Source organism: Passer montanus, unplaced genomic scaffold (genome assembly GCF_014805655.1).
Source record: "Passer montanus isolate IOZ18808 unplaced genomic scaffold, ASM1480565v1 scaffold15, whole genome shotgun sequence".
Classification (NCBI taxonomy): domain Eukaryota; kingdom Metazoa; phylum Chordata; class Aves; order Passeriformes; family Passeridae; genus Passer; species Passer montanus.
In genome coordinates, this window is record NW_024362051.1 from 6,904,227 (window position 1) to 6,929,696 (window position 25,470).

The following is a 25,470-nucleotide window of genomic DNA, read 5'->3' on the forward strand; positions in this document are numbered from 1 at the left end:
TATTACTACTTCTTTTAGCTGCCTCTCTAAAAGTAACAAATCCAGTTCATCAATGGGATTAATTATCTGTGGAAATGACATCATTACCAGGCAAAAGCAACACCAGACTATCTATACATTTCAAGAAGAATATCTAAAGATGCAAAATTGAAATCTGGAGAAAGTACAAAATAATTAATTTCATTCACAGGGGTTCTTACTGGGGACTGTGGATGCACTGTTTGAAAAAACCTGTCTTATTAAATACCAATTAGATTAGATAAAATTTTAAAAGCCTCCTATAGATAAAGTCTTTGACTTGTTAATGGACTTTTTTCCTCATAACTTCAGAATTTCAAGTATTTTCAGGACTCTCTTGCCTTTCATGCCAATGAAAAGCTGCTTGCTAGAAATTCCAATTCTAAAGTCTCTGTTTTTAACAATCTCAAGAGATATGTCAGAGGCATCTGCCACGCAGGGGGGTGATTGCTGCAACAAACTGTGTGAAGTTTGAAGAAATTTACAGATCAGATGTAGCCGATTGAAATTGCAGGGAGACTGAAATGAAAGGTTCTTTCAGCTGCACCAGGCTGGGCTATGGCGTGGTTTGAGCTGGGCACCAAACCTGGGCCCATCTGATCCACATCATGACCAATTCCTGCTGGAGCTGGTAGCAAAAGTTTTCCAGTTCAAAACAATAAATAAAGAGTAGAAAATGACCAGTCAAAGCTTCTGTGAGGGGATAGAAGAGGAATGCTAGCCTGTATGGAGACCTCTATTTTCAAATCTGAAATCTGTCATCATAAAGCCCATATAGAAGGGTTAGTGCCAGAAGCATGTTTTATTACTTAAATCTATCTTGCACAAGCAACACTGAGCAAGGAAAACCCTTTTGAGTTATATAACTCTTTGATGGGATGCCTTAAGGTCTTTCTTTTTAAGCCAGTAAATTCTAGAGCAGTAATTTAAAGACTGCACTTTTCCTTAAATCTAAAAGCATGTTCTAAATCCTGTTGTATTTAGTTTGAACACTTATCTGATAGGCCTGATGCCATATTTCCAGACTGAGTGACATCACCTGCAGGCACTCAGACTTGCATTTTGACACACATTTTGCCTCCTGTGAGGCAGCTCTCCCAGGTGATGGCACTGGGAGGCAAAGAAAGTCACCAGCCACATCTGAAATGGGGGAAACAGGACTCAGAGTGAAGGCTTGGGCCCCTGCGTGGTGCCAGGGGTGTGTCAGCCCTTACGCCTTCAGGCAGAGCAGGTTCAGTGTTTTCACCTGCTGGGAGTTGTCAGTGGGACTGATCCAACAGAATTTAACCAGTTGCTCTTGCCAGACCCTGCAATTCCCACTTCATCTGTGCATCAGAGCTGGAGTGGGACCCTGCACCCATCCACAAGGGAAGGCACAAGCAACCTTTTGGGTTTTGGTGTGCAGGTTTTGTTTAGATATCAGTGCTTTTGCTAAAGCTGTAGATGCTGGTGCTTAACAAAGGGGTCAGGTGGGGACATTTCAATCCTCAGAGATGTTTGTGTACTTTCTTTGCAGCAGTAATTTTCCTTTTAGGAGCTCCTGAATCTTGTCTTGCAGCTCTAAGTGTTCCTGGTGATGCCAAAAGATATGGGCTGCAGGCTGAGGGCAGTTAACTGTTATGTTTTCACTTAGCTGTTTCTTTGGACCATATAGTGTCTATAAAAATAAAAAGAAGCTGTTCCTTGGGAAATGAAAACAGGAAATAAGGCAGGTAAAGATTAAATCAGGGATGTTTATGGACCAAGAATGTTGTGAGCTCATGTGGTCATACACAGAGATAGCTTTTGCTGTCAAATACAATGAAATATTTGATAAATATTAGAATGGTAAAATGAATAATATATAAAATTATGGCTGCAATAAGAGGTTAGGATTAAGAATACCTGAATATTATCTGCAGTAAACAGCTTTCATGTGGCTAAGAGCTCACAGCATCAAAAAATATAGCAACAGGAGATGTTCTCTTGCCATTTTTCAATTAGCTCTGTGCAATTAGCAGGAAAGGCAGTCAGGATTTTTGGGGCACCAAGGCCATTGGTTGGAGCCATGAACTGAGACTCCGGAAGTGCCCAGTGCACTACTATGAAGGTAGTGCTGTGAACCCAGGGGTATGTGACATAGGTTTGCTCATTGATGGTGAAATACAGATTGATTAGAAGTTTTTTAGATTTTTAGTCAGCTTTGTCAGATCACTGCAATGATAAAGTATGAATAAGACAGGGCTTTAGATGAGGCAATAGCTGTAATTCAGGAGTGAAGGGTGAAAAACTCTTGTAAATTTACAGGTGAGTGTGAATCATATTTCCTCTGTGGTGATAAATTTCAGATTATTATCTAAATTTAGCTCTTTCTGTTTGTTGATTCCATTAGAAAAGTTTTCAGACCTAAATCATAACTCCAAAATAGTAGGAGATCATTCTGAGCATGGTAAGCATCCAGGCTTATCTGTGACTAAATAGTAATTGTATTGGTTAGAAAAGTGACGTAAGAATTCTTCATTTATGCCTGTGTGGAACACCCCCACAGGCTGATGCAAACAGTATTTGAATGATGGTCAGCAATAGTTCCCTGGTATTTCAACCTCAAATCTCATTCATTCTGGTTTTCTATTAGTTTAACTTAGAGCCTTTCTTTTCTGTAAGTAGACAGTTACTATGAAGTTGTGGAATTTTTCTTCTTATGACTAATCTAAACATTGACTCTAAATCTAGTTTTTGTCATTGTTTCCATTTTCTTTAATGGGAAGCCTGTTAAATTAGTGTTTTTCTTTTGATGTACTCTCATAAACTTTTCCATGCCATCTGTGTGAGTGAGCTCACAGCACAGAATGTGAAAGCTTGGAGTAAGTCTTGTGACTTTCAAAGCACTGAAGCTTATAAACATCTCTAAAGTGACTTAGAAGAAAGTTTTCTTCATTACCCAGTCTTCTCCACAGTGCTGTGCTTAGTGAAACCCAGTGCATCAGCATCTGAACTATCACCATCTGATTCTTGTTCAGAGGACACTCTCTGCAGCTTCAGCATTATATCTCACAGTCTACCAGTAAACTGTGACCCACTTACAGCTGCCTTTGGAAGAGAGTCTGAGATGTAAGCTGGCACTGGAACTCCAGTATTTTCTTCCTTTGGGCAAAAATCCTCAAGGCTAAGCATATACTGTGCTTTAAGGGTGGCAGATCACTCTGTGGGATTTATTGCTTTGTTAATATGCTCAAGACATCATCTGTCACTGTAGGAGCTGGGAGCACTGTCTGGGGTTTTCTGTTCATTGTTCTTCTCTGGCTCCCTTATTTTACAGCTTTAGCTTTGGCCTGTATCCTGGGTTTGGGAGAGAATCAGTTGCCACCCAAAGTCTGATATGCTCCAAGCCTTCTGTTTCCTCTGTATCAACAGTAATTTCCCTGCTTCTGCTCAGATCCAGGAAGCCACTTTTAGAAATTTAAAAAGCTAATCCTTTGACTTCACAGGTTCTTCTGGATGCATGGTTTGTTTGTTTAGTGACTTTAGTTTCACCTCTGTTTCCATGATTTTGGGAAGGTGAAGAGGAAGAAAAGGTCCTTTCCTATTCCTTCCTCCCTCTAATCAGCTGGTCCTCTTGATTTTGGGTTTTATTTTCTCTCCTTGCTTTGAACAGAGCTTTGTATCTGTAAATAGAGCCTGCACAGGCACTGCTCCATCCTCCTCAGAGCTGCACTAAACAACCAGCCACTTCCCTCAGTGTTAAAAATTATAAAAAAAATTGTCTCCACTTCTACAACCACCTCTATTTCCATTTCATCTCAGAGCACAAGACACTTGGCCATAAAATCAATACTTTTTTTAATACAGGTTTTATATTTAATAGCCAAATGCTTCCTTCCTTCTGAGCATCATCTTTGCTGTGGGAGCAGAGTGGAGGCCGTGGGATGAGCCGAGCAGTCCTGCATCATTACACAGAGGATATACTGTGGATATAAAAAGCAACAATGAATGCAGGGAAAGCATTTTCCTTAGCATATCCAGGAGGCTAGGAAAGAAAGGCAGTTTTATAATTCATGTTGGGTGCCCTTGCCGCTGATCGTGAATTTAGTCTTGATCTTGGCAAATCAGTCTCACTTAAAGAGTGACAAGGAAATGTAGCGCTGGTGACAGCCTGTATTGTGAATATTTTTAAGGTCTTGGCTAAGGCACAGTTCTAACCCAAAATATAGGCTCAAGGCCTTGCTAGACAGGCATTCGTGTCAGGGGCGATTGTGACAATCTAATCTTTCTTAAATTAAATGATTTTTCTGTCGAGGGAGTTGTGCAAATCCGTCACGTCCCCTCAGTTTCCAGCCATCAGCCCATGCATTGCTCGGGGATGGATTTCCTTGGTGATGCCATGCACAGGGCTGCAGTTGCCTTCTGCACGCTGCTGTCGTCCTTCAGCATCACTCTGACAGCACAGTTCACCCATTCTCATCTCATTTTTAAACCAAATGATCCTGATCATGGCTCCTGCACAGCACCTTGATGAGGGCAGCCCTCCCTGCTGAGATGAGACAACCCAGAGACCAGGAGGACGTGGAAGAGCGATGAGGCTCTCACCCAGGCTGTCCAAGCTGTGGTGGGAACCAGGAGGGACTGAGGCCTTTGCTGAAGGATGGAGGCCAGTTCTCACTGATTTGTTAAATGCCTCCCTGTGAAAGTAAGGGCTCAGAGCCCCTACCAGGCTCTCCAGGGCAAACGAGTGGATGTTGCAAAGATGAACTCTACAGTCATTAAGTGATTGATTTAAAGCAACACAACAACTTTTTATTTCAGATATTCTTTTCATAGCACCTTCAGCCAGTGTACTAAATACTTTCAATCAAAAAATTTACATTATTTTCAACATTTTAATACAATTAATTCTTCAATATGTGCATATATGCATCCTCTTGATAGTGAGCAGCTAAAATAGGTTAATTTATGCTTCTATCTTCAGCAACATCCACCTATCAAAATACTCAGTCTCCATAATGTTTAAGAGAAAAAGATCACTGCTAAAATGGCAGGTGAAGCTTCAAATGCTGCAGTTGGTCCTTCTGGCACCAGTGCAAAGGAGACACAAGGAGTGCTATGAGAGAATGAGGCTGAAGTTTGAGAATCATGTAGAAACCCAGCCTGAGAATTGTCTATTTCAGGCTTTAAATGTCTGCAGTTTGGGCTGATAAAACCTCATTTGGACACTTGTTGTCAGTCACTGCGGGATTAATTCTGAGCTGCAATCAGTTATCAGCAGGACTGGCCTCACTTTTATTGTTTCTTTGGGGAGTTGGACCCTTTCCAAACCCAGATGAGAAAGGCAAGTCTGCAGCGTGTGTCCAAGGCACTTGGCACTGCTTGGCCAGTGCTGCCTCCAGGACCCCATTTCCAGCCTCTCCTCTGAGCAGGCACCAAAGCTGAGCGTAGAGTTTCAATTGTAAAAGCAGGACTTGGACAAAGGTGCCTCAAGTCCTTACATTTCAAAAGTGGCATCCTCTGGACAACTGGGGTACTGTGTCAGGAGCCACACACAGATTTTCTTCTCCTGCAAAAAGTAATTTCCAGGCTCAGTATGGAAGAGTTCAAGAAACTGGTTCCAAATAAAAAAGCATTCATCTTTGACTTTGAATTTGGTGATGCTTCAGTAGGAATTTAAAATACTGTTACAGTCTGCAGGAGGTGTGATGAATTGTCATTTAGAAATGTAATTTCTGAGTTCTATTTAAAGACATTCAGGAATGCTGCAGACCTGTAAGGGGGGGAAAAGGAAGGTTTTGTCTGGAACATGACAAGCAGCTATGACCAGCTTTGAGCTCAGCCATTTGGAACAAATGGAACATTCACATAATTGGGGGACAAGTGCACATACCAATAATGAGTAACTAACTGGTCAACAAAATGTACAGTACTAGACATGAGAGCTTTGCTGTGTTATTCTAGGAAATAGCTCTTTGAAAGGGAGTTTAAATAAATCTCTTTCTGATGAAAGCAGTTCAAATATCAATGGTGTATAACTGGCTGTTTGATACTATGTGAAAAATACTCATTTATTATCTAGCTAGATCTATTGGTTCTTGAGCTATTTATATTTTAGAAAAAAATCTTAGTCTATGGGCTGATTCCCTTTCAAAAGGGTAAATGCACTCTTCAAATATTTTTCATGGACTTCTGAAGCACAGAAATATGACTTCAGACTGCAGTTTTACTTAGGCTTCTATGGAGGTAAACTTGAGCAGCAACATCCTTGTCTTCTTTTTTGCTCAGTCCTGTAACATTACACAGAAGCAGGAATAGATGACATTTTCCAGTGCCAAAGGGTCTACTAGTATTTATGAGGTCATTGTACTTGTCATGGCAGGAAAACATTTTTAATCTTCTGGAACCTCAGAGTTCTGTGGGAGATAACATCTAAGTTTTGCTAATAAGCTTCACTCATGCTTGATGAATTTATAGTGGCAAATGAGAAGATTTATGCCACAAACTTCATCTGCCCAGTGGCCATCTGGAGACTGAGAATGTATTAGCCCTAATATTTAGTAATTTTTCTAATGTCCAGACTATGACCCACATTGCAGTCCTACTTTATGGTTTTTCTTAAAGAAAAATTGTTGGATTTTAAGCTGGTATGTTAAATGGAGAAAAACTGAGTTTTGACCCCTTTATGTGGCTCATTATGTGCAACTGTTAGCAGAAAGGAGGGGGAACACTGTTTCACTTTTCTCAAACTCCTGTAGCAATTCAGCTGTATGGCTTAGGGGCTGCTTTCACAGAATTTGTGGCTCATGGGCTTTTCCAACTTGAGGTCATTTGGTTCCCACCATTCCTTTTGCAGTTTTATTACCAGTCCTAGTGCCACTCAATGCCATGCTGAGTTAATGTAGGTACAAGCATGAGACTTGGCAGGAACCCCTTTAGTAGTGTGCAAACCATGGGTTTGTGGAGAATGTTGACATGCTTGTTGATTTATGTTCAAAGCAAGCAGTGGATCCTGAAAGGGCATCTGTGGGCATCTGACACAGGGTCTGAGCACTACCTTGCTTGGTCTAGAGAGGTGTGTAAGAAAAGCAAAGCGGCTTCATGAGGCTTAATTTTCAGCAGCTGGGAAATAAACAAAAGTCTGAAAGGAGCCCTGTGTTTGAGAGCAGGTTTAGTACTCTTATCTGGTTAATTGGGTGTTGTCATGTCTCTGAATTTAAATAGCATCGCTCCCTTCGAACATCCCATTATATTTTCTGCTGGTTCAGAGCATTTGATATTTCCTGCTGCAGGATTGGCTGCACTTGAGCAGTACTGTGTATTTATACCTTTATTCCTACATAGGACTTTGACGCCTTTGTGGATGAAAGGAGTTATATAAATGGTAATTTTATTGCATAATTGTCTTTCTGAATATTTTTCAAAAGAATATTTAGGAGAATAGATGTAGTACATCAGGCAATTAATCATTCTAGTCAATTAAACTTCTTTGGGATTTTTTTAAGGATTAACAAGTATTTTCTGGTTTTTATAGAACATGCAATATTTCTCTCACAAAACCTACCTGAATACAAATGTTTATTTTTTACCTTGTATTGCATCAAGGTTTCATCTTCTCATTAGAAATGCCAACAAAGTTATAAACTTTTTTGAGAAATTTACTGCCCTGGCTTATGGTAAGAGTAGTATGTTAATTGTAAAGGGTTTTATTTAGGGAATATGTATGTCATAGAATATCATATTAGAATAACAAAAATGCTAAAGTTTTGGAGGAAGTTCTTCAAGTCTTTAGGTTTCTTCAAAGTCCATGACCTTTTCTTCTGTTCCCATAGGGACAGATGCCAAAGCTATTCAGACAATCTCACTTTTGAACTCACTGGAGTAGCAAAGCTGAAATAAAACGTGTTGTAAACTAGAATTTTGTGTTTCTTATTATGCGCTTCATTAACTAGAGGGTTTTATTTACATGAGCATTTGTCATCTCCTTGTCAGATTTCTTGAAAAACACGTTGAATTAACAGGACATGTTTAATGCAGTCCTGACAGAAAGGTTAATGAGAATTCAGAAGGCAGCAAGAAGGAAAATAATGCATAGATGAAAACTACATGGAACCAGAGTAAGTTGTAATTTGGCTTATTTTAAGCAGTGGTATTTACTAACTCTGCAGTGAATGAAATTAAAAATGTGTTGAGCAATTCCCTCCTTTGGTATATCCAGTACTCTCTGTCAGTTCATAGTGCAGAAGACCTAGAAGGTAGATGCCCACTGGTTGAACTATTTTGCCAAAAAATGTTTGAGATGAGTCTTTCAGCCTGCATGCTTGGAAGGGAAAAGGATTTCTGCACCTGCCTGTATGAGACTGCATGGGATCAAGGTCTCATGGCTGAGAATGGCAGAAGGAAAAGTGGAAATGAAGGCCACAAGTATCATGGTCACACCTGGTGAGAGTGGGTGCTGGTTTGTGGCTGCTGCTTTCTCCCATCACCACCCTTGTTTAGCCAGCCCAGTTACTCAGAGCACTGAGAAGGGGCACAGGACAGGAAAACCTTTGGCATCCTTGCACTTATCCCTGACACCTCCAAAACCTGCATTTTATATGGCTTATGGAAAATTCCCAAAAGTTCCCATGCCTGCCCCCAAAGCTGGAACAGTTTTCACTGGAGGGAGCGATGAAAGCATACAGCACAAAGTTTGAGTAGCTCTGTGTCCTTGAGCTGCCTGTGGCTGGCGACCTGCCCTGTGCCAGGAACGGCTCTGGGCGCGAACACGCCCTTCGAAAGGAAGCGAGCAGTAAGTGAGGATTGCAGATACAGTATTTGTTCTTTTTGGGAAAGCTACCAATCTTGATGATGGTAATCACAGGTCTGCTTTTCTAACTTGATTAGAATCACAGTTGTGACTGCCAAATCAAACAAATTGGCATGTGATGGTCGGAACTTAAAAACCCATCAATTACGTATGCTCCTGCACTAAGGACAACTTTAGGATTGCTGCTTGTGTTAGTTACACTTGCCTGCTATACATTTGGTGTGTAAAACCAGTATTATTTTTAAAATCCTTCTTTCTACAGTCAAGGTCATAACAGGAGAAAACTGTTTTTTACACGGTGAGTCATCTAATACAGTTCAAGTATTGAAAGTTGTGTTCTTGACTGGAAGAGGAAACAAGAACATAGAGTTTATTGCACCAACTTGCAACTCATTATACAAGCTTAAATACAAATATCATTTGCAGTAATGTAGTTACCTTGTTCCAAGGTTTTTACAAGCTCTATGCCTGCATTCAGTTAACTTGTAAAATTCCTTGTTTCAATATTCCGCTGATGTGATGTAATGGTTGTGAAAAAAAAGAGGATTAGCTGCTTTTGGCTAACTGGCTTGTAAGAGACATGTATTTCAGGATTTTTCCCCCTAATGCGTGGGCTCGAGAGGGACCAATGCCTGAGGTGCTTCAGATTTGTGGTTTTGAATGGTCTCTGACCTTCCTGAGTGGTGCCAGCCTTGTAGGATAGGAGAAGGACTTCTATTTTTTTCATTTTCAGAATTGATATTTTGAGCTTTTTCTAGCAAACAGCTTATTTGAGCCATTTGAAACATCAAAGGAGGTGTTTCTTGGCTTGGGTACATCTTTAATTTAAAGCAGATTTATTAAAGACCAAAACAGGATAATACTGCAAAAGGATTAGCTGTGGGTACTTGATTTCTAAGCAAACAGACTAATTCTGCTTTCTTTGTATAGGTGTCTTTCACAGCAAGTCCATTCAGTGAGCATTGAACTAGGCCTGGGGTTTGGTTTTTCCAATTTTTTCTTTTTTAATTTCTTGTTGTTTCTATTGTGTTCTTTAGAAATCAGAAACGTTGCTGAAAGCTTTAACTTCAAAGCTTAAGCCTGCTTACTCTCCCTTGGTTGCTATGCTCCAAAAGACATTCCTAAAGCTTCTTTGCTAGTAACTGTCAAATGTATTGTTTCAGCGCTTCTTAGCATTGGAGATTGTTTGGCTTTTGTTTTGATTACAAAATAAAAATTTTGAGAAGTCAATTAAAAAGCAGGCTGGCATTCTTAGGACTTCAGTCTTGTTGCTAATCTAAAAGCAACCAGAGCAGGGGTACTACAGGATGCTGAGTATTTTATATTTGTATTCACACTTCAGATTTGCTCTGTCTGTAATCAACAGACAAAAAGTCTCTCTGAGAGCTGAAAGTTTGCTGGGTACTGTACATTTCATTCATCTGTAACAAGGAATGAACACTGCTGGGGCCACATCATGGTCAGTGAAATCTGTGCAAACCTACAGTGAACTAGTTCATCTAATAGATGTAATGGATAGGATGGGATGACTGTTTTGGGAGCAGGAATAAATGTTCCTGTGGCTTCCTGAAATCTATTATCAGGGAACAAGGAGCTACTTGGGAACAGAAAAACTCAGACTGGCTTTCACCTCTTGCATGCAAAGACAACGTTTGGTTAGAAAAATGTGACATTTGAAAACCAAGCATGCATGCTGGAAAACCTGGTGTTTCCAGTTTTGCAGAGGGACTTCAGGACTTGGTGGCATGATTGGCCTCTGTCTGGCAGCACGAGTGAACTCCTGAGTTTGCTGCTTACTGCACCACTGAGTTAAACAAATCAGGGTGCTCTTTTACTGTATCTCCAGCCTTTCCTCCCACCATTTTCTAGAAAAAAAAGTGTAGTGAGTTCTAAGAAATCATTGCTAGTGCAGGATGTATGAGCTCTGGAGCCCAGAGTACAGCACTTGGTCTGACCCTTGTTCTCTGTCTTTCCTGGAAGCCCCCCAGACATTTGTCCATGGATTATGAGATGTTTCCAGGTACTTCCTCCTTCTCCCTAACAATTTTTTAACATGGGCTCTGGGAAGCACAAAATTTTGTGACCATAAAATCATAGAACGGTTTGGTTTGTAAGGGAATTTAAAGAGCATCTTGTTCTAACCCTTCCATGGGTGGGGACACCTGTCACTAGACCAGAGTCACATCTAACCTGGCCTGGAACAGGAATGAGCAAAACAACAATCCAGCTGCTACTCAGTATTTGTGGCAAGGTTTCAGAGAAGAAATGGGCAGCATAGATCAAATTCAATACGAATTCACCAGCATTTCAAGAGGGATGCACAGGTAGTAGCAACTTGTCTTTGACTTTGATTTGTAAACTTGGATGCATCAGAGAGAGGGTTGAGCTTATCCTGATACTATAGCACGACTTATCTGGACTTTTCCTGATATTCAGTCCATACAACCATAAGTGGTCAGAATCCCATCCCCAGTTTGCCCCAGGAAACATCCTGTTGGGCATCAGACATCCCGAAAGTAACTGCAAATACAGTACTAAATACTTTGCAATGACTTATTGATAGGGAGAGTTGGTAGATTTTTGGGCTACTAAGATATTGCCACCACACCAATTGCATGAGAGCCTTCAGGGAACATGCCTGCCCTTTATAGTGGTCACCAGCTGCTGCTTGTGGTCCAGGTATGGACAGATGGGTGTGGGAATGACTGTAGATGGAGCATTGTTTCATCTGAAATCTAAATAGGTGTAATCACCTGGTGTAGCTAAATTGCTGTGTTTATAATGTGATTGACTGGGTGGAGAGCCTGTGCTTGGGGATCTGAGTGTCTGGTGTTGCCTTCCCTCTGCCATGTGCAGGTGGTTGTTTAGCTGGTAACAGGAGCATCAGTGTGTGCACAGAGCCACAGATCGTTACCCCTTGATTATGTTCACGTTATCTGATGTGTCGTCTCCATGAGAGAAATTAAATTGCCTTTAGTAATTTGGAGCAAGTAAAAATGACAAATCATCGTTCTCGTGTGATCAGTAAATGGCTGCAGAATGAGAATGAGAATGCATCTCAATTACATGGCAAGTACATTTCAAGCAGCATCGATCACTCCAAATTTCCAATTGTTTTTCTGTGATTTTCTTTACTTTTAATCTAAGATGGCTTTGGTCTATTAAAGGGGAAAAAAAATGTAGCTTCATTCCACTTTGAATAGTGCTATTAGCTATGAACTCTCAGCTCATGATTATGAGGCGTTAGAATAGGGAATAATTTCATAGAGACAAAAGCAATACAATATAAATCTAGAAATGAAGGAAAACAAATGCAATAGGAAAGTGATTTTTTAAAGTCCATGTCTTGCGGTACAGCAGACTAATGTACTGAAAGGGAAAAACTCCCACGTGCAGCTAGGAAATGCTCATCATCAGTGACCTGTCATGCAAATCCTGCAGGGAGACAGCAGAGTAGACATTTAGCAACAGGAAAAGCTTTTGTGCCTGAATACAGAGTGCAGAATATGGGGGTGGGTGACTGTGCATCATCTCCTCAGCACCTCGACTCCTGCATTTGTGCACAAGAACCGGCTGGTAGCAGCCCAGAGTGTGAGCACAACCTTGGTATTCCGAAATGATCACTGAAATCAAAGTGCTGTAGCCTTTGCATGATATGTAACAGGAGGAGGATGGGAGGAGAGCAGGGTGCTTTGGAGATCCAAGCTAGGCTGGTGCTTTGCGTTAAATCTCAGTGAGAAGGAAGGATGGGTGTCTTTATTTATATAAAGGACAGAAGTGCTTTGTCTTCATTTCCTATTTAACTCATTGTGGTCTCCTCAGCCAGTGAAGGAAATGTTGAAATCAACATTGCACAAATGTTTCAACTTCTGAATTGATACTTCTGTGTCAAGTTCCAGCTCTGTTTGGTCTGTACTTCTCCAATAAGGACCCAAATTTTTTACAAGATGTTAAAGCAAGTGAGAGATGCCCACACCCACCCCTTGACCTAGGTGTTTCCAGAATAGGCATCTAAACTGTAAAAACAAGTTCCATTTCTTTATGATGCAGTAGATTTTGGTGCCTGGAACTATTTTCTTGCTTGGTCATAGAATAGAAAACCATTTGTTTTCATTGTCACATTGCATTAATAAGTGGTCCCTTGAATGTCCTTCACCTCCACATGGTGTTGTGACCTTGAATGCCATATCATCTAGCTCACGCAACCAACTGCATTTTTAGAATTTCCTGCTTCACATTGAGCTGATTGCCACTTGTTTCTTGGGGCAATGTGTCTTGTATTAGAACAGAATTTTGTGCTTCGGTGGTCTGTCCAGAAGTCCCCAAATTAGCTGATTCTGCTCTGGCTTTAAGGACAGTTTGCAGCAACACAAGTACAGGATCATTTGCTTAGTTTGCTGCCCTGCCAGTCAAACACTGAGATGGTTCAACATGCCTACAAGCATTTATCCTACTTCAGCCATCAGTCACTTCAGAAAACTGTTCTTTTTTCTTTCTTTAATGAAATCTTTAATATTTACATTATGAATTTTTAATTTTTATTTATTTATTTATCAAGTCATGGGCTCTGTTTAGGAGCAGAGCTGACCCTCTATGGAGCAATCAAACTCTGTTTTCTAAAGTCACTCTTTGTCTTTAGCTGATGAAAAGAAGGAGCTCCTTCTGTTCTCCTCCTCCTGAGAAGTTGAAGGCTATTTTTAGAGAGGTGTGTACAGTTCTAATTATAATGCAGAGCCACAAAATATGCAATTAATGCCATCCTGAATTGCATGACTGGTGCCAAATGCAACTCAGCTTGTTCTTTTCTGAAGCCCAAGAATCAATTGTTTCTTCTTGGATGATGAACTTTCTGACTTTGCCGTTGCTCTAAATATGGTGCTTTGTGGCTTAAACATTATTATGCTGTAATAGTGAAAAACATGTCACTTTCTGATTGTATATGGCTGGGATCTAACAAAAAAAGCAGCTAAAAATTTTAGTAATTAAAAAAATAGTTTCATTTTAAAATCTTAAACCTGGCAATTCTAGTCTTAAGGAGCTGAGCCATGTGCTTGGAGCACATGCAGTTGCTGCTGTGACTGCTTGACTTAGCCTGATATTTAAAGATTGCTGGGGTCTCATGCTTTCCTTCTGTTCCCTGGTAATTTTACTCAGAGGAGCAAAGTCCTGCAGCTGTCCCTCATTAGAGCTGCAGGATTGCAGAGGGCAGAGCTGTGCAGTGTGGACCAATTTCAGGTCTTTGGAGCTTTTCTGTGTGACACCTTTTGGTGTTACTGCATTTGGCTGCATAAATCTGTTCAGCCCATTTAATATCAGTGGCTTGGGACCTGGGTGTCTCTCTTCTTGACCCTCAACCTGGATGCTGTTCTCTTTTTCTAGCAGATTATGAACCACCAGCCTGTCAGCTGCGTGTGCAGTGAGAGACATTCTCAAATATTTGTTGTTTACCTGAGATATAACAAGGTCCTTCATGCCACTCCTTGCAGAGACAGGAATTTCTGAGTCTATCAGCTATAACATCTGCCTCAAAGCTAGAGCTAGCACACATTTTTAAAAGGCTTTAATGTGTATTTACACAATAGATTGGTTGTGTTAATTAGTTTATTCCACCACTGGTATGCATGCATAACTCCCATTAATATCAACATCAACTATGTATTCTCATAAGGAGAACATAGCTCCTAATTAGTGCTCCAGGATTTTAAGATATCTTTGTACAGCTTTTATTGCAAAGATTGTGTGCTTGCCTGGTAGCTATTTTAATAGGGAAAACATGGTATGTTTTTATTATAATTATTTTTTCCACCAGCCTCCCTTTAATTTTTGTTGCAATAGCACGAGCCAGTCCCATCCTGGAGCTGTGCACATGCAGGGCAGGAGGCCTGGCAGTGGGGAGCTTTGCTCTGTGAGCAGAAGAGTGCCCAGAGAAATGAGATGACTGCACAAGCCACAACAGTGTTGGTGTGGCCATGGAATAGCCACTAATGCCACCAGAAAAGCTGCGCAAGGGGCCAGTCCTGGGGACAGAGCTTGGCCCATGTTTTCAGTGCTCCCCTGAGGTGTCCCAGGGCAGCCCCTCTCCTTCCCAGCACCCAGGCCAGGGGGCTCTGGTTTGCAGAGCAGCAAAAAGGCAGCAGAACCCACAGCAGGGAGGGGAAGTGCTAAGGGACCACACAGCCCTGCCCTCAGCCCAGAATCTGAGACTCACCTCCAGACTTCACATTAGTGACTGGTTTTTTAATGAACACAAATTCATGTGGTTGACTGCTGTCTCTCAATCCTTATTTCAGGATTTCAGGTTTTACAGAGCCTGAAAAGTTTGGAGAATTCCCATTAAAACTTAATGTATGTGTTCAGCCGCATGCAATGGGAGTGCACCATCTGACATTTCTTTTGGGATTTGTAGAAAAGATACTGAACCTTTTTTATTATGACAAGTTTTTTTAAAAAACCCACACTTGATCTGAGTGTGTTCCAAATACTGTATTTTTTTTTTCCCATCTGATGAAAACTGGAAGGAGAGGCTTATAAAGAAAATGGTGATAAGAGTCCCAGCTAAGGAAGCAATGGCAAGCACGGCTCTAAAGCTTGTAAACAAACAACCCCTCTCAAAGGGGTGTCTGAATTCCAATGGATTCTAATTATCTGCTAAGACAGATAGGTAGGAAACACTACTGATATCAAGAAACTCTGGACTAAAAATATATACATGCTATAATTTCAGGAAATTTTAGCTTCTGCCTGTGGCAGCCACTCGGTAAAAGATAAGGTAGAAAATAATGAGCTTTTGTTATTTGTATGTGTAGCTTCGAAGAGACATATTGTGAGTGAACAAAAGATGCACCATAAAACAAACACTGCACTGAAATCATTCTTGGTGAAAATGTAAAAAGCTGTAGGGTGCTAAAAACACAGTGTCTTCCAGGCAAGAGCACTGCTCAACAAAGGTTTGGAGACACTGTCGTTAATATGATGTAATATCTCAGGAGTTTAATGCTTAATTAGTATACTATAAAATTTAACCTCCTGTTTCAGTGCTCACTCTTTCTCAAATGAGACTTCATGTTTATCTTTGTCATGTATATTGTCTGCTAATTCCTACATACCCTCCTGTTTAATTAAATTAAATTAATTAAATTAATGATAGATCCAACAGAATTTTGGAACCTAGCACTTTCTCCTGTATTACTCTGACTTCAAGAAATTTTCAGTTGTTGATTTTTGGCTTGTGAATCAATCACACAGGATGTCCCCGGCCCCCAGGGGCAGCTGCAGTTGCATCTCAATTACCCTGCTTTGCCACTGAAAGGTGCCATCAGGGCTTGGATGTGCTGCTGTACCTGGCTGTGTTTTAAGCAATTCCATGAGTTGCTTGTGTCAGGATGCAAAGCTCCTCACAGCATTAGTGCACTGGGCTGTACCAAGCTGTCCATGAACACATTCAGTAGTCAAATATACACCCTTGCAGAAAAGATCACAGTAACTTATTCCACAGGATTACTTACTTGCAGTTAGATCAAAACCTGGCTGCCAGAAGTTGAAAGTCAGAATAAAAGCAGAGGTACACTGCTTTATTATATCATTAAAAAAAAAAAAAAATCTTGATTTTCCTCTAGCAGGGACTGGAGGCTGGAGACTAACAGACAAGAATAAAATAACTAGGAATAAATTTTATGTAGCTATTTTCTTTCTCCCTCAAATGTGAATGCTTATGCAAAACACATTGCTGTAGATTCACTGACAATAAAGAGGGAATCATTATACGAGTAGTGGATTCTCAGGGGAACACTTTAACCAAAACACACTCTGCAGTAATTTCCCACATCTTAGTTGAATAAATTAATTTATGAATTTTCCATGAATATGTTCAACCATTTCTCCCCTCATATACTTTATTGATCTCCATATACATTTAGCAACAAATAACAGAGCTGCTTTTCCATTTGCAGTAAAATAGTTTAGAGATGTTTATGTGGGCCTTGGGGTTCAGAGTAAACAAATGCAGTTCACACACCAGGGAGGCTGCAGAAAAATACAAAGCTTGCACGACCCAGAGAGCTCTATCAGAGCAGCTCAGCAGAGAGTTGAGGGATATCCAATCATATCAGGGCAAAATGAGTCCCCTGAAATGAGAGGGACTGGCCCCAAACTGTGGGGCTGCTCCCACAGAGTCCTGTGCACAATCACTGCAAGGAGATTTATGACTCATGTCTGCAAAATGTATAATGTCCCTTTGGTGTGAAAGACTGAGAGTTTTTCCAAGCAGTGTGTATCATTTTATTGTCCATGGTCTGGAGAAAGCCAGCAGGCTCCTTATATGCTGTAGATCCAGTGGCAGAATAATCCAAAAAGTCATTATTGCTCCACAAGACATCCTCTGTGTCCACTCTGCCTCTGAATATCACTTAGTGAGGCTTAGGCAAAGTCATTAAATCCAAAGTTGAGCAGCTCTTGTAGGTTGTTACAGTGAGTAAGCACACGATCACATGCAAAGTAAGAGAGATCCATATTTTCCTCTAGGAATGAAGAAAGAGCTACATAAGTGTTTAGTTATCGAAAAGTAGTTAGTATTATTCTAATTTAATATTTAAAATGATGGAATTCTTCATCCCCCAACACCAAACATCCCAAAGAAGCACAGTGGGAAAATAATGTGGTTAATCATGGGTGTAAACTTACTCACATGTGACTGCAGCATTGTGATCTTTAAGCTGGGCTCTCCTCAATGCCCTCAGATAATACCACAATTTAAGCAGTTTCTTTTTTTGGTTTGTGTTTAGCTTTTTGGGTGTCATTTTTATCAATTGTCTGGAAAGCTGAGGAAAAACTTGCCTTGATGTTTCTAAGTATAAAATTCTTCCTTTCTTAAATGCACATAATAACGGGCTTGAAATAGGCTGGTGCCATCTTAAAGGTTGGTATTTGAAGTATAATTGCTAATGCTTAGATACATAATTTACATTTATTATGCATAATAAAATATGTAAGTAATTGATGTTCTGTAAGGGATTAAATTATCAACTCCAGCTGCAGGAAGAAGATTTATGCCTGTGTTCTCAATAACACATTGACTATCAGAATATGCTGCAGAAAGTCATTGCCTCCAGGACTGCACTTGGTGTTGTCCTTTCTCCTGTCCTCCTTTCCTTCTGATGTGCTCTCTCTTGTCTTTGTGCTCTGAGCAAAGCGTATTTATGGAGCAAACAGTTGAAAAATAAGTACATATATTCCCTTCCCTTGGGAGAAATTGGTGTAAAGTACAAGCTAAGCTTGCACACTTGCAGTGTCGCCCTGCATTTTCTAAATGAGAAGGGCAGCACATCACAGAGAGCAAAGAATCACCCTGATGCCTTGAAGTCGGGGATGGTGGGGGGATAATGCCAAGAGAATGGGATGTAGGCACAGCATAATGGTCTCCTGCTGCTAGATTAAAGCTTGGGACACAATGAGCCCTTTTAACGAAAACAAACATGGGCAAAGCCAAGGTATTTGCAGTACTTTCAAAGCAGGAGGTGTTTATCTTGTAACAACATCCTGCTCTGTTCCCTTGGTTCCCCCTGGACCAGAATTAGAGAGGATGATGCTGTGGTTTCAGCAGTGGCTGCTGCCCAGTGAGCTCCAGTTGCCCACTGCATCCCCCATGGTAACACCATGGTCTCAGGCTCCATGTCCTTCAGCTGGGTCAAAACACATCGTGTCCCACTGTGTGAACATGTTGGCCTGCTTTTAAATGAATCATAATCTCCAGTAAAACTCAGATCAAAGGGACTTTGCAGCCCAGCATTCCCGTTTTCCTTGGCAGGAGGCAATCCCTGCAGGGAGGAGCTGCAGCCTGGGCACCACAGGCAGCACTCCCCTGGGTATCAACAGCCCTTGGATTCTGGTCTTGTAAAAGCAGGGCTTGAAGAGGACAAAAAATGGAGCTGAATTTGGTTCACTAGGTATCAAGCCAAAGAGAACATTTGTGTTTCTGTGCTGTTTTCTTTCACTTCATTTTATTACTGCATTAGTCCAGTGTCCAGCCACTGGTGCTGCTGGGCACAGAATGGGGAAATACCCATGGGGCAGTCACTGAGGAAAGGACAACTACACAGGCACAAAGCTCTTGGAGGAAAGTCAGAACTAAAATATAGGTAATGCAAACAACAAAGGCTAGAAATAGTCAGTGTTATCTTATAAAAATATTTGCAGCAAAGACTGAAGTTTTGCAATCTATCCAAGCCATTACTGATAACACAATTTCTCATTTAATTGACAGCTGCTATTTCATATCTTGTCCTAAATAGTATTCTTGCTTTTTTTTTTTTTTTTTTTTTTTTTTTTTTTTTTTTATGCCGCTAGTGCAAGATGGAGTTCCATGCCTGTACTTCTGGCAAAACCATCACAGCTCGATGTGAAGGGTCCTGCCCCTGCCTGCCAGGACCTGAAAGTTTAAAACACAAGGCAGAGAAAACTGGTAAGTTGCACTATTAATGAAATCATGGCAGATAATTTGGCTCCTGCTATGTTCTTAGAAAACTGTAAGAAAGACTTTTCTTAACTGGCATATTTTCTATGTAAGGTGTTCTGAGAAAGAGGTACAACTAAGCATTTTCTAAACAGGTAGTGCTTTCAAACACCTTAATTGCTGCAAAACTAACTCCTACTTGAGAGAGTATCATAGCAAAACTACATTCTGGCTAATGAATTGCAATATTTTAAATGACAATGGAAATAGTGAAAAATTGTAAAAGAAAGTAGAAAAGAAAATATACTACTTGATGGTTCATTATTTTGTGAGTTAAAAAAAAACAGTAGACTCTTAACTAAAATGTCATTTAAGGTCACACATGTGTTACAGGGGGTCTGAATTACGATTTTCATCTGTATTGTTAGCATTAGAAATCAAATACATATTGAATAGACAGATGTATCTGTGTCCATGTATAAATCTGCTTCAATAACAAATTCATTGCAAATGATGCTGTGTCAAACTGAAGGCTGGAGTCTCAGCACAAATGGCCTTTTTCCTTGCCAGCTCTCTGGTGAGTTCTCTGCAGCTCTGAAAGCCTGGTGAGCTCATTCACTCCCCCAGGTCTTTTCTGAGGAAGCAAGCACAGCCTGTCTCGGGGTGACCTCATCCAGAGGGAATTAGTTCTGTCAGAAGAGACTGACTGAAAGCAGAGTCCAGCAGCAGGAGGGGAGCTGTCACAGCCAGGCTCTGTCTGAGAGTCCTCCCTGCTATGAGGAAAGCTCTTTGGAAGGAAGAAGTTGGTTTGCTATGGCTGTGGCTCCTTGGTACAAGTGCAGATGTTCTGATGAGCATGAGCCTGGGTTTAGGCCTGGTTTTGAGTCCTGTTGTCTCCCCTCTGTCATGATTGCAGAAGGTTTAATTCACTGGCTGCTGCTGGGCTCCTGCCTGTGTTGGGAGCTCACAAAGCCAAAGTGCTGATTAGGGTTTGCTCTGTCACGTTGAGTAGTGAAATGTGTTTATTTGTCTTGTGCATCACATGGAGTACAACAAACAGGAAGCTTTAACAATGGTCTGTTGGACCCAAAATATTTGTAAACCTCTCTTTGCTCTTTCTCCTCCCTGCTGTAGACATGTTCTTCAGGTAGCAGGCACAGAAATTGGGAAAACGTGTTTAAACAACATTTCTTATGGTTAGTTCAGGCCCTGTCACCTCAGCTGGAAACACTGATGGTCCTGCTGCTGGTTCTCCCTGCACACATTGTATACTCCAGCACAGCACCAGTTTTCACATTAGGCCTCCATCTACTTTCTAGAAGAAGTGTTACTCCAGCCTACAGATTGAAAATTCAGGTTTAGTATCATTCTTAGAAAATTGCAGATATTTTTCTGCACAGCTCTCAAACTTTGACCAAGTGTTGTAGATGGCAGTGTTCTGAAATCAATATATAACTGTACTATCGCTTTGTGTGGCTTGAATCTTTTGGTTACAGAATGCCCACAGATAAATTGCCTTATTCATATTTTCTATTTCTTGTAGTCCTTATCAGGCTACAAGAAATATTTCTTTTTCTCTGCCCTTTCTATTTCTTTGCCCTTATCAGAAAGAGTATCAGATTAATAAATCTTCAGTGACATTTCAAGCTTACAATTTCATTCACACAAGAGAAAAAAGATTCTAATAACCCTTATCTTGATAAATGCAATTTGACAGGGTATATGTATTCTGAAACCCAGGCTTTTGTTTTGCCTGACTCAAACTTTAACTCCAGCCAACAAAGCATTAATTTAATGAATTGGGTGATCTGCAGAGCAACTTTCCTGAGGGCTTTTCAAGAGGCCAAATTTGAACTAGCAGTGCTCCTGCCATTGCCCTGGTGACAAGGATATTATTATTATTATTATTATTATTGTTGTTGTTGTTGTTGTTGTTGTTGTTGTTGTTGTTGTTGTTGTTGTTGTTTTGTTGTTGTTGTTGTTGTTATTTTTTATTTTTTGGTTTTTATTTTTATTTACTGAAATGTACACAAAAGGATTTGGAATTGAGAATCAAATAATCAATAACATAGGTGCTTTATAATTTGCTTTTCTTCTGGATCTTTGAATGTGCCAGTAACATTTGAGTTAAAGATTTCCTTTATCTTCCTCAGTCTCTTCAGTTGACCCACTGAGTGCAATGGAGCCTCAAACTAAATATTTCAGAATTTGTCAGTCTTCTAAAAGTTTTCATGAGAGCACATGAGTAAATTCTACACACCAGAATAAATTTTATGCAGGTGCAATTTTAGCAGCATCTGAGCAGGGATTTGGAATTGTGTGTGTCTGCCCTTTGCAGCCTGGGGCCCAGCCAGCCTTCCTCAGTATAAGAGAAAATTATGAACTCTAGTTGCTGACCACAAAATAATGCAAGAGTGTGCTGCTGCCTTTTGTAAGAATCCCTTTTCTGCTGAACAAGGAATGTCAGCTGGCCTTGGAGAAATAAGCCCTGACCAGTGGCTAAGGTGACACAGCCATGCTGGGTTCACAGCTGGGTTCAGTGATAAGAAAGGCCCAGCCCAAACCATCTGATGAGCCTGTGTGTGATGTGGGCAAGGCCATTCCATGAGGAGGGACCCCCAACACTTGGCCATGACAGCACTTCAGTGATCTCCTCTTTGTCAGATCCCCAAATCTCTGAATTGGGAGCTTCTGACTAGAATGCTGGTTATGTGGTATCTTAGTGCTTTCTATAGTGTTCACACAAAATTATTTTATTTGCTCATATGCTACAAATATATCATTAATATTGCTGAATTAGTCCAAAAATCAGTAGTTTGATTTCTCACATAAAACTCTGAAAAAAACTCTGCAGACCATTGGGATTCATTTTTCCTCCTTATTTAGTTGCCAGGTTTGCGAAATGTAATGTTAGTAGAAAATGATTGAGAGCTAAACCTCATGCCTTATACAGACATGCCAGTGGAAAAATACTAAGGAGAATAACAGTGCAAGTGCTTCCAGCAAAATGGAAATGCAGCTCTTCGAGCTCACATATCAACATTTTTATGCCTATTACACAACAAGGTTAAACATACATGGTTGTGATCTTGCAGTTTGAAGAAAGTTTGCATTAATCTTTACACATTCATTCAACCATATTCAAATATTATTCCATGATAAATTACTTTCAGAAATTAAAAATTTAAAGGAACATTTAATTTCCAAAGTAGTGTAATTCTAAATGTCATGACCTTTTTTTTATACGCTTGTGAATAAAATTGGCAGCAGCATCAAAGGAAAGCCAATTTAAGTGTATGTGCTCAGAGGTAACAATGGACTGTGGTGTCTGAGTCTTATTCCTTTCTCCTCCCTGAGCTCCTTCGAAAACATCCCAGCTTTGAGGATGAAAATGAGGACCAATAATCATGTTGAAAATTGGAATTCCTTTTGCAATGCTAACTGCTACTACAGAGACATTAATAAAATAGCACAAATGCAAGCAAAAGAAAACTACACCAGAATTATTACCTTTAATGGCAAGTAACAACAATAAAATCTTTCTACCATAAAGTTAAATCTTTGAGGAGATGGCAGGATCATGTTCTTCATTTTCTTAAATGGAATTTTGAATCAGTGTCTGAGAGGTAGAAAACAGGTCTCTGTGAAGGTACTAATGGAAGATTTTGGAAAAGAAGACAAGCCCTAATGCTTTTACTCTTCGCTGTTTTAGACCCATTTAGGAACCTTTGATTTATCCAAACACTTGATATGCTTCATAATTCACAGCAGTATCCCAGCTCTACAATATGCTTCTATGATAGCTGCTGATTTTCAACTTGGCTACCCAGAGACAGAGGTTGAGCTGTAAACTGCCCTGAGGTTAGCTGCCCTTCCAGAGTGGGTATGCCCTTTGATTTAGTTCTGTAAAATGAATAAGGCTATAATTTCAACAAAAGAAAAGGACTAGAAACTGGCTCGAAGTGACAGCAATTATTTAAGGCACAGAACCTTGTCTGCTGGTGGTTCTCAGGTACATCTTTGCAATAGTAAGTAGAGTCCTTATCAAACAGAACTTATTTTTAGACCACATGAAGCTTCCAAAAACCTACCCTAAATAACTTGAGATAAGAAACAAACTGTTTCAGTTCTTCAGAACCTCCTGGCAAGTGGAGAAATTCTTGCCTTGAATGTGCTGTTCATTCTATCAAAACACCAACGCAGTGCAGTGACTGGGCTGTCTCCTGGCAGGTGTGAATTCGTGGTTGCAATAATGTGGTTCTGTCAGCTTCCCCCCTTGCTCTGTCACTGCTGTTTGGTCTGTGTTAGAGGCGGAGTGCTCAGGCAGGGTGGTAAATGTTTAACAGCCTGTCAGGGCTCTTTCTGACCATACCCTTTCTGTGCTTTCAAAGTGCTGTACTCCCAGCACACCAGACTTCATTTGTGGCCATCAGGGTTGCAGAGCCACTGGAGCATGAGTGGATGCAGTAATTCAAAGTAGGTTTATCCCTGTCTGTGCATTGTGTGCTTTTGACCTTGCAGAAATGCCCAAGGCAACTTCTGAGGAAACTCTATTATCTTGATAAGGGGAATATAAGGTCAATAGGCAGAAGGAAGTATATTCAAATATGCCAAGTGTTGTTTAAATTTCTAAGGAGAATCAAGGGAACATTTTTAAGTTGCAGGAATAGGTCTTGGCAAGCTTGATCAAGAATCTATATTGTTTAGGGTATGAATTGTAGCATTTAACTACCAGCCCTATTGGGTGTGATGGATGAGAAGGTTTAATGTTCCTTTCCTATATAAAAAGAGCACTCAGTGCATGAAATTCACCAGAAGAAACCACACTCTTGTTTCCCAAATGAGTTGTATCACTTCTTGTGTCTGAATGACTGACAACTAAAAGAATTTAAAGCCTTGAAACCCACTTTCAGCAAATATTTCAGCTTCAAATTGCTGTTCACAGGTTTTCATAACTGCAGAGTACATAATTTTAAAGTTTATGAAGATGAAGTATGAGTCATGAACAGGGTTGATTTGAAATTGGTGCAGATTCATCAGGAAATGTTTCCTTTTGTGGCTTTAGTTTTGAAAAAAGGCTCTTTCTGACACTGAATTTCCAGGTAGATTTCTAAGTTACTTGCTTGAGTCTCAAATTCTGGGAATGATAAAAGAAAATAATTCCAAAATTAAGCTTGCCCAGGATTTCAAAGCTTTAATATATCTCATGAAAACCAGGTGGGTTTTTTCTCTGGACTTTATCAGTAAATTGTAGGTTTGTTAGCTCTAAACTATTCAGGATCTGATATTTTTGCTCCAAAATTTTCTATGTGAATACTGCAATTCAGTTTTTTAATTTGTTATATGATGAAATGAACTTACTCAAGTACATCTGAGTTATATTGTTTATGTAAATAATAATTACTATTACCAATACAATTTTCCTTGCCTGGAGGTTTTTACAGAAGCAGATCAGTCTTTATTCTGAAAGCATGGAAAGCATCCCCAAAGCATGAAAGATTCACTTTTTTTCCACTTCTGCAAGATACTGTTTGTGAGTAGTGAAGTAAGTGACTGCACCCAATTAATATTTGATTAAAGAGAGTCAGGAAGCAGGCAGGGACAGACACCTCTGCTCCCCATGGATGGCTGTTGGTGTCACCCACTCCTCGTGGAAGCAAAAGCCAGTAGCTCCAAGACTGAGCCAGCAAAATCAAGCTCTTGCAAGCATCAGAAGAAAGAGCAAAGCAGTGGTGGCTGAGGGCTGTTTTGCTGCTTGACCTCACATGAATCTTCCTTTTGTGCACTGGACAAAAGCAAGAGCTGATGGGGGAAAGGCCAGATATAGAATTAATGTAGTGTTTTTTCCTGTTCCCAAAGACAACTGGCTAGGACTTTATAATTGGACAACACATAATGTGAATTGCAGACTTTAGCATTGAATAACCAGGTCTAAGTTTCTCTTGCACCAGTATATGAGCACCATATTTTAGCATGTAGGTGCAAGCAGCCATAATGGCACGATTTAAGAGCTCAAAACTCTGCAAAGGAGGAATATAGAGAGATTTCAAACATCAAATCTAAAATCACTTTTCAACTTGAGCGAATACTATTGGATTTTTCACCACCATTCGATATTCCCATTCTGAGGTTCTGAATTATATGTGCAAGTATTCATACATTGGAAATGAAATGCAAATTTTCAGGTTGCTGCATTTTCCATCATAATTGTGTCATAAAGGAAAATCAGCCAAAA

At 40.2% G+C, this 25,470-nt stretch overlaps 1 protein-coding gene across 1 annotated transcript in view; it reads left to right on the top strand.

Annotated features, from left to right (window-relative positions):
- The window catches only part of SPOCK1 (SPARC (osteonectin), cwcv and kazal like domains proteoglycan 1), a 272,406-nt gene that overhangs the window by 195,076 nt on the left and 51,860 nt on the right, over nucleotides 1-25,470 (top strand). The window contains exon 7 of the mRNA XM_039701668.1: nucleotides 19,130-19,244. Coding sequence (XP_039557602.1) covers nucleotides 19,130-19,244 — 115 coding nt within the window. The remainder of the gene's footprint in view (nucleotides 1-19,129; nucleotides 19,245-25,470) is intronic.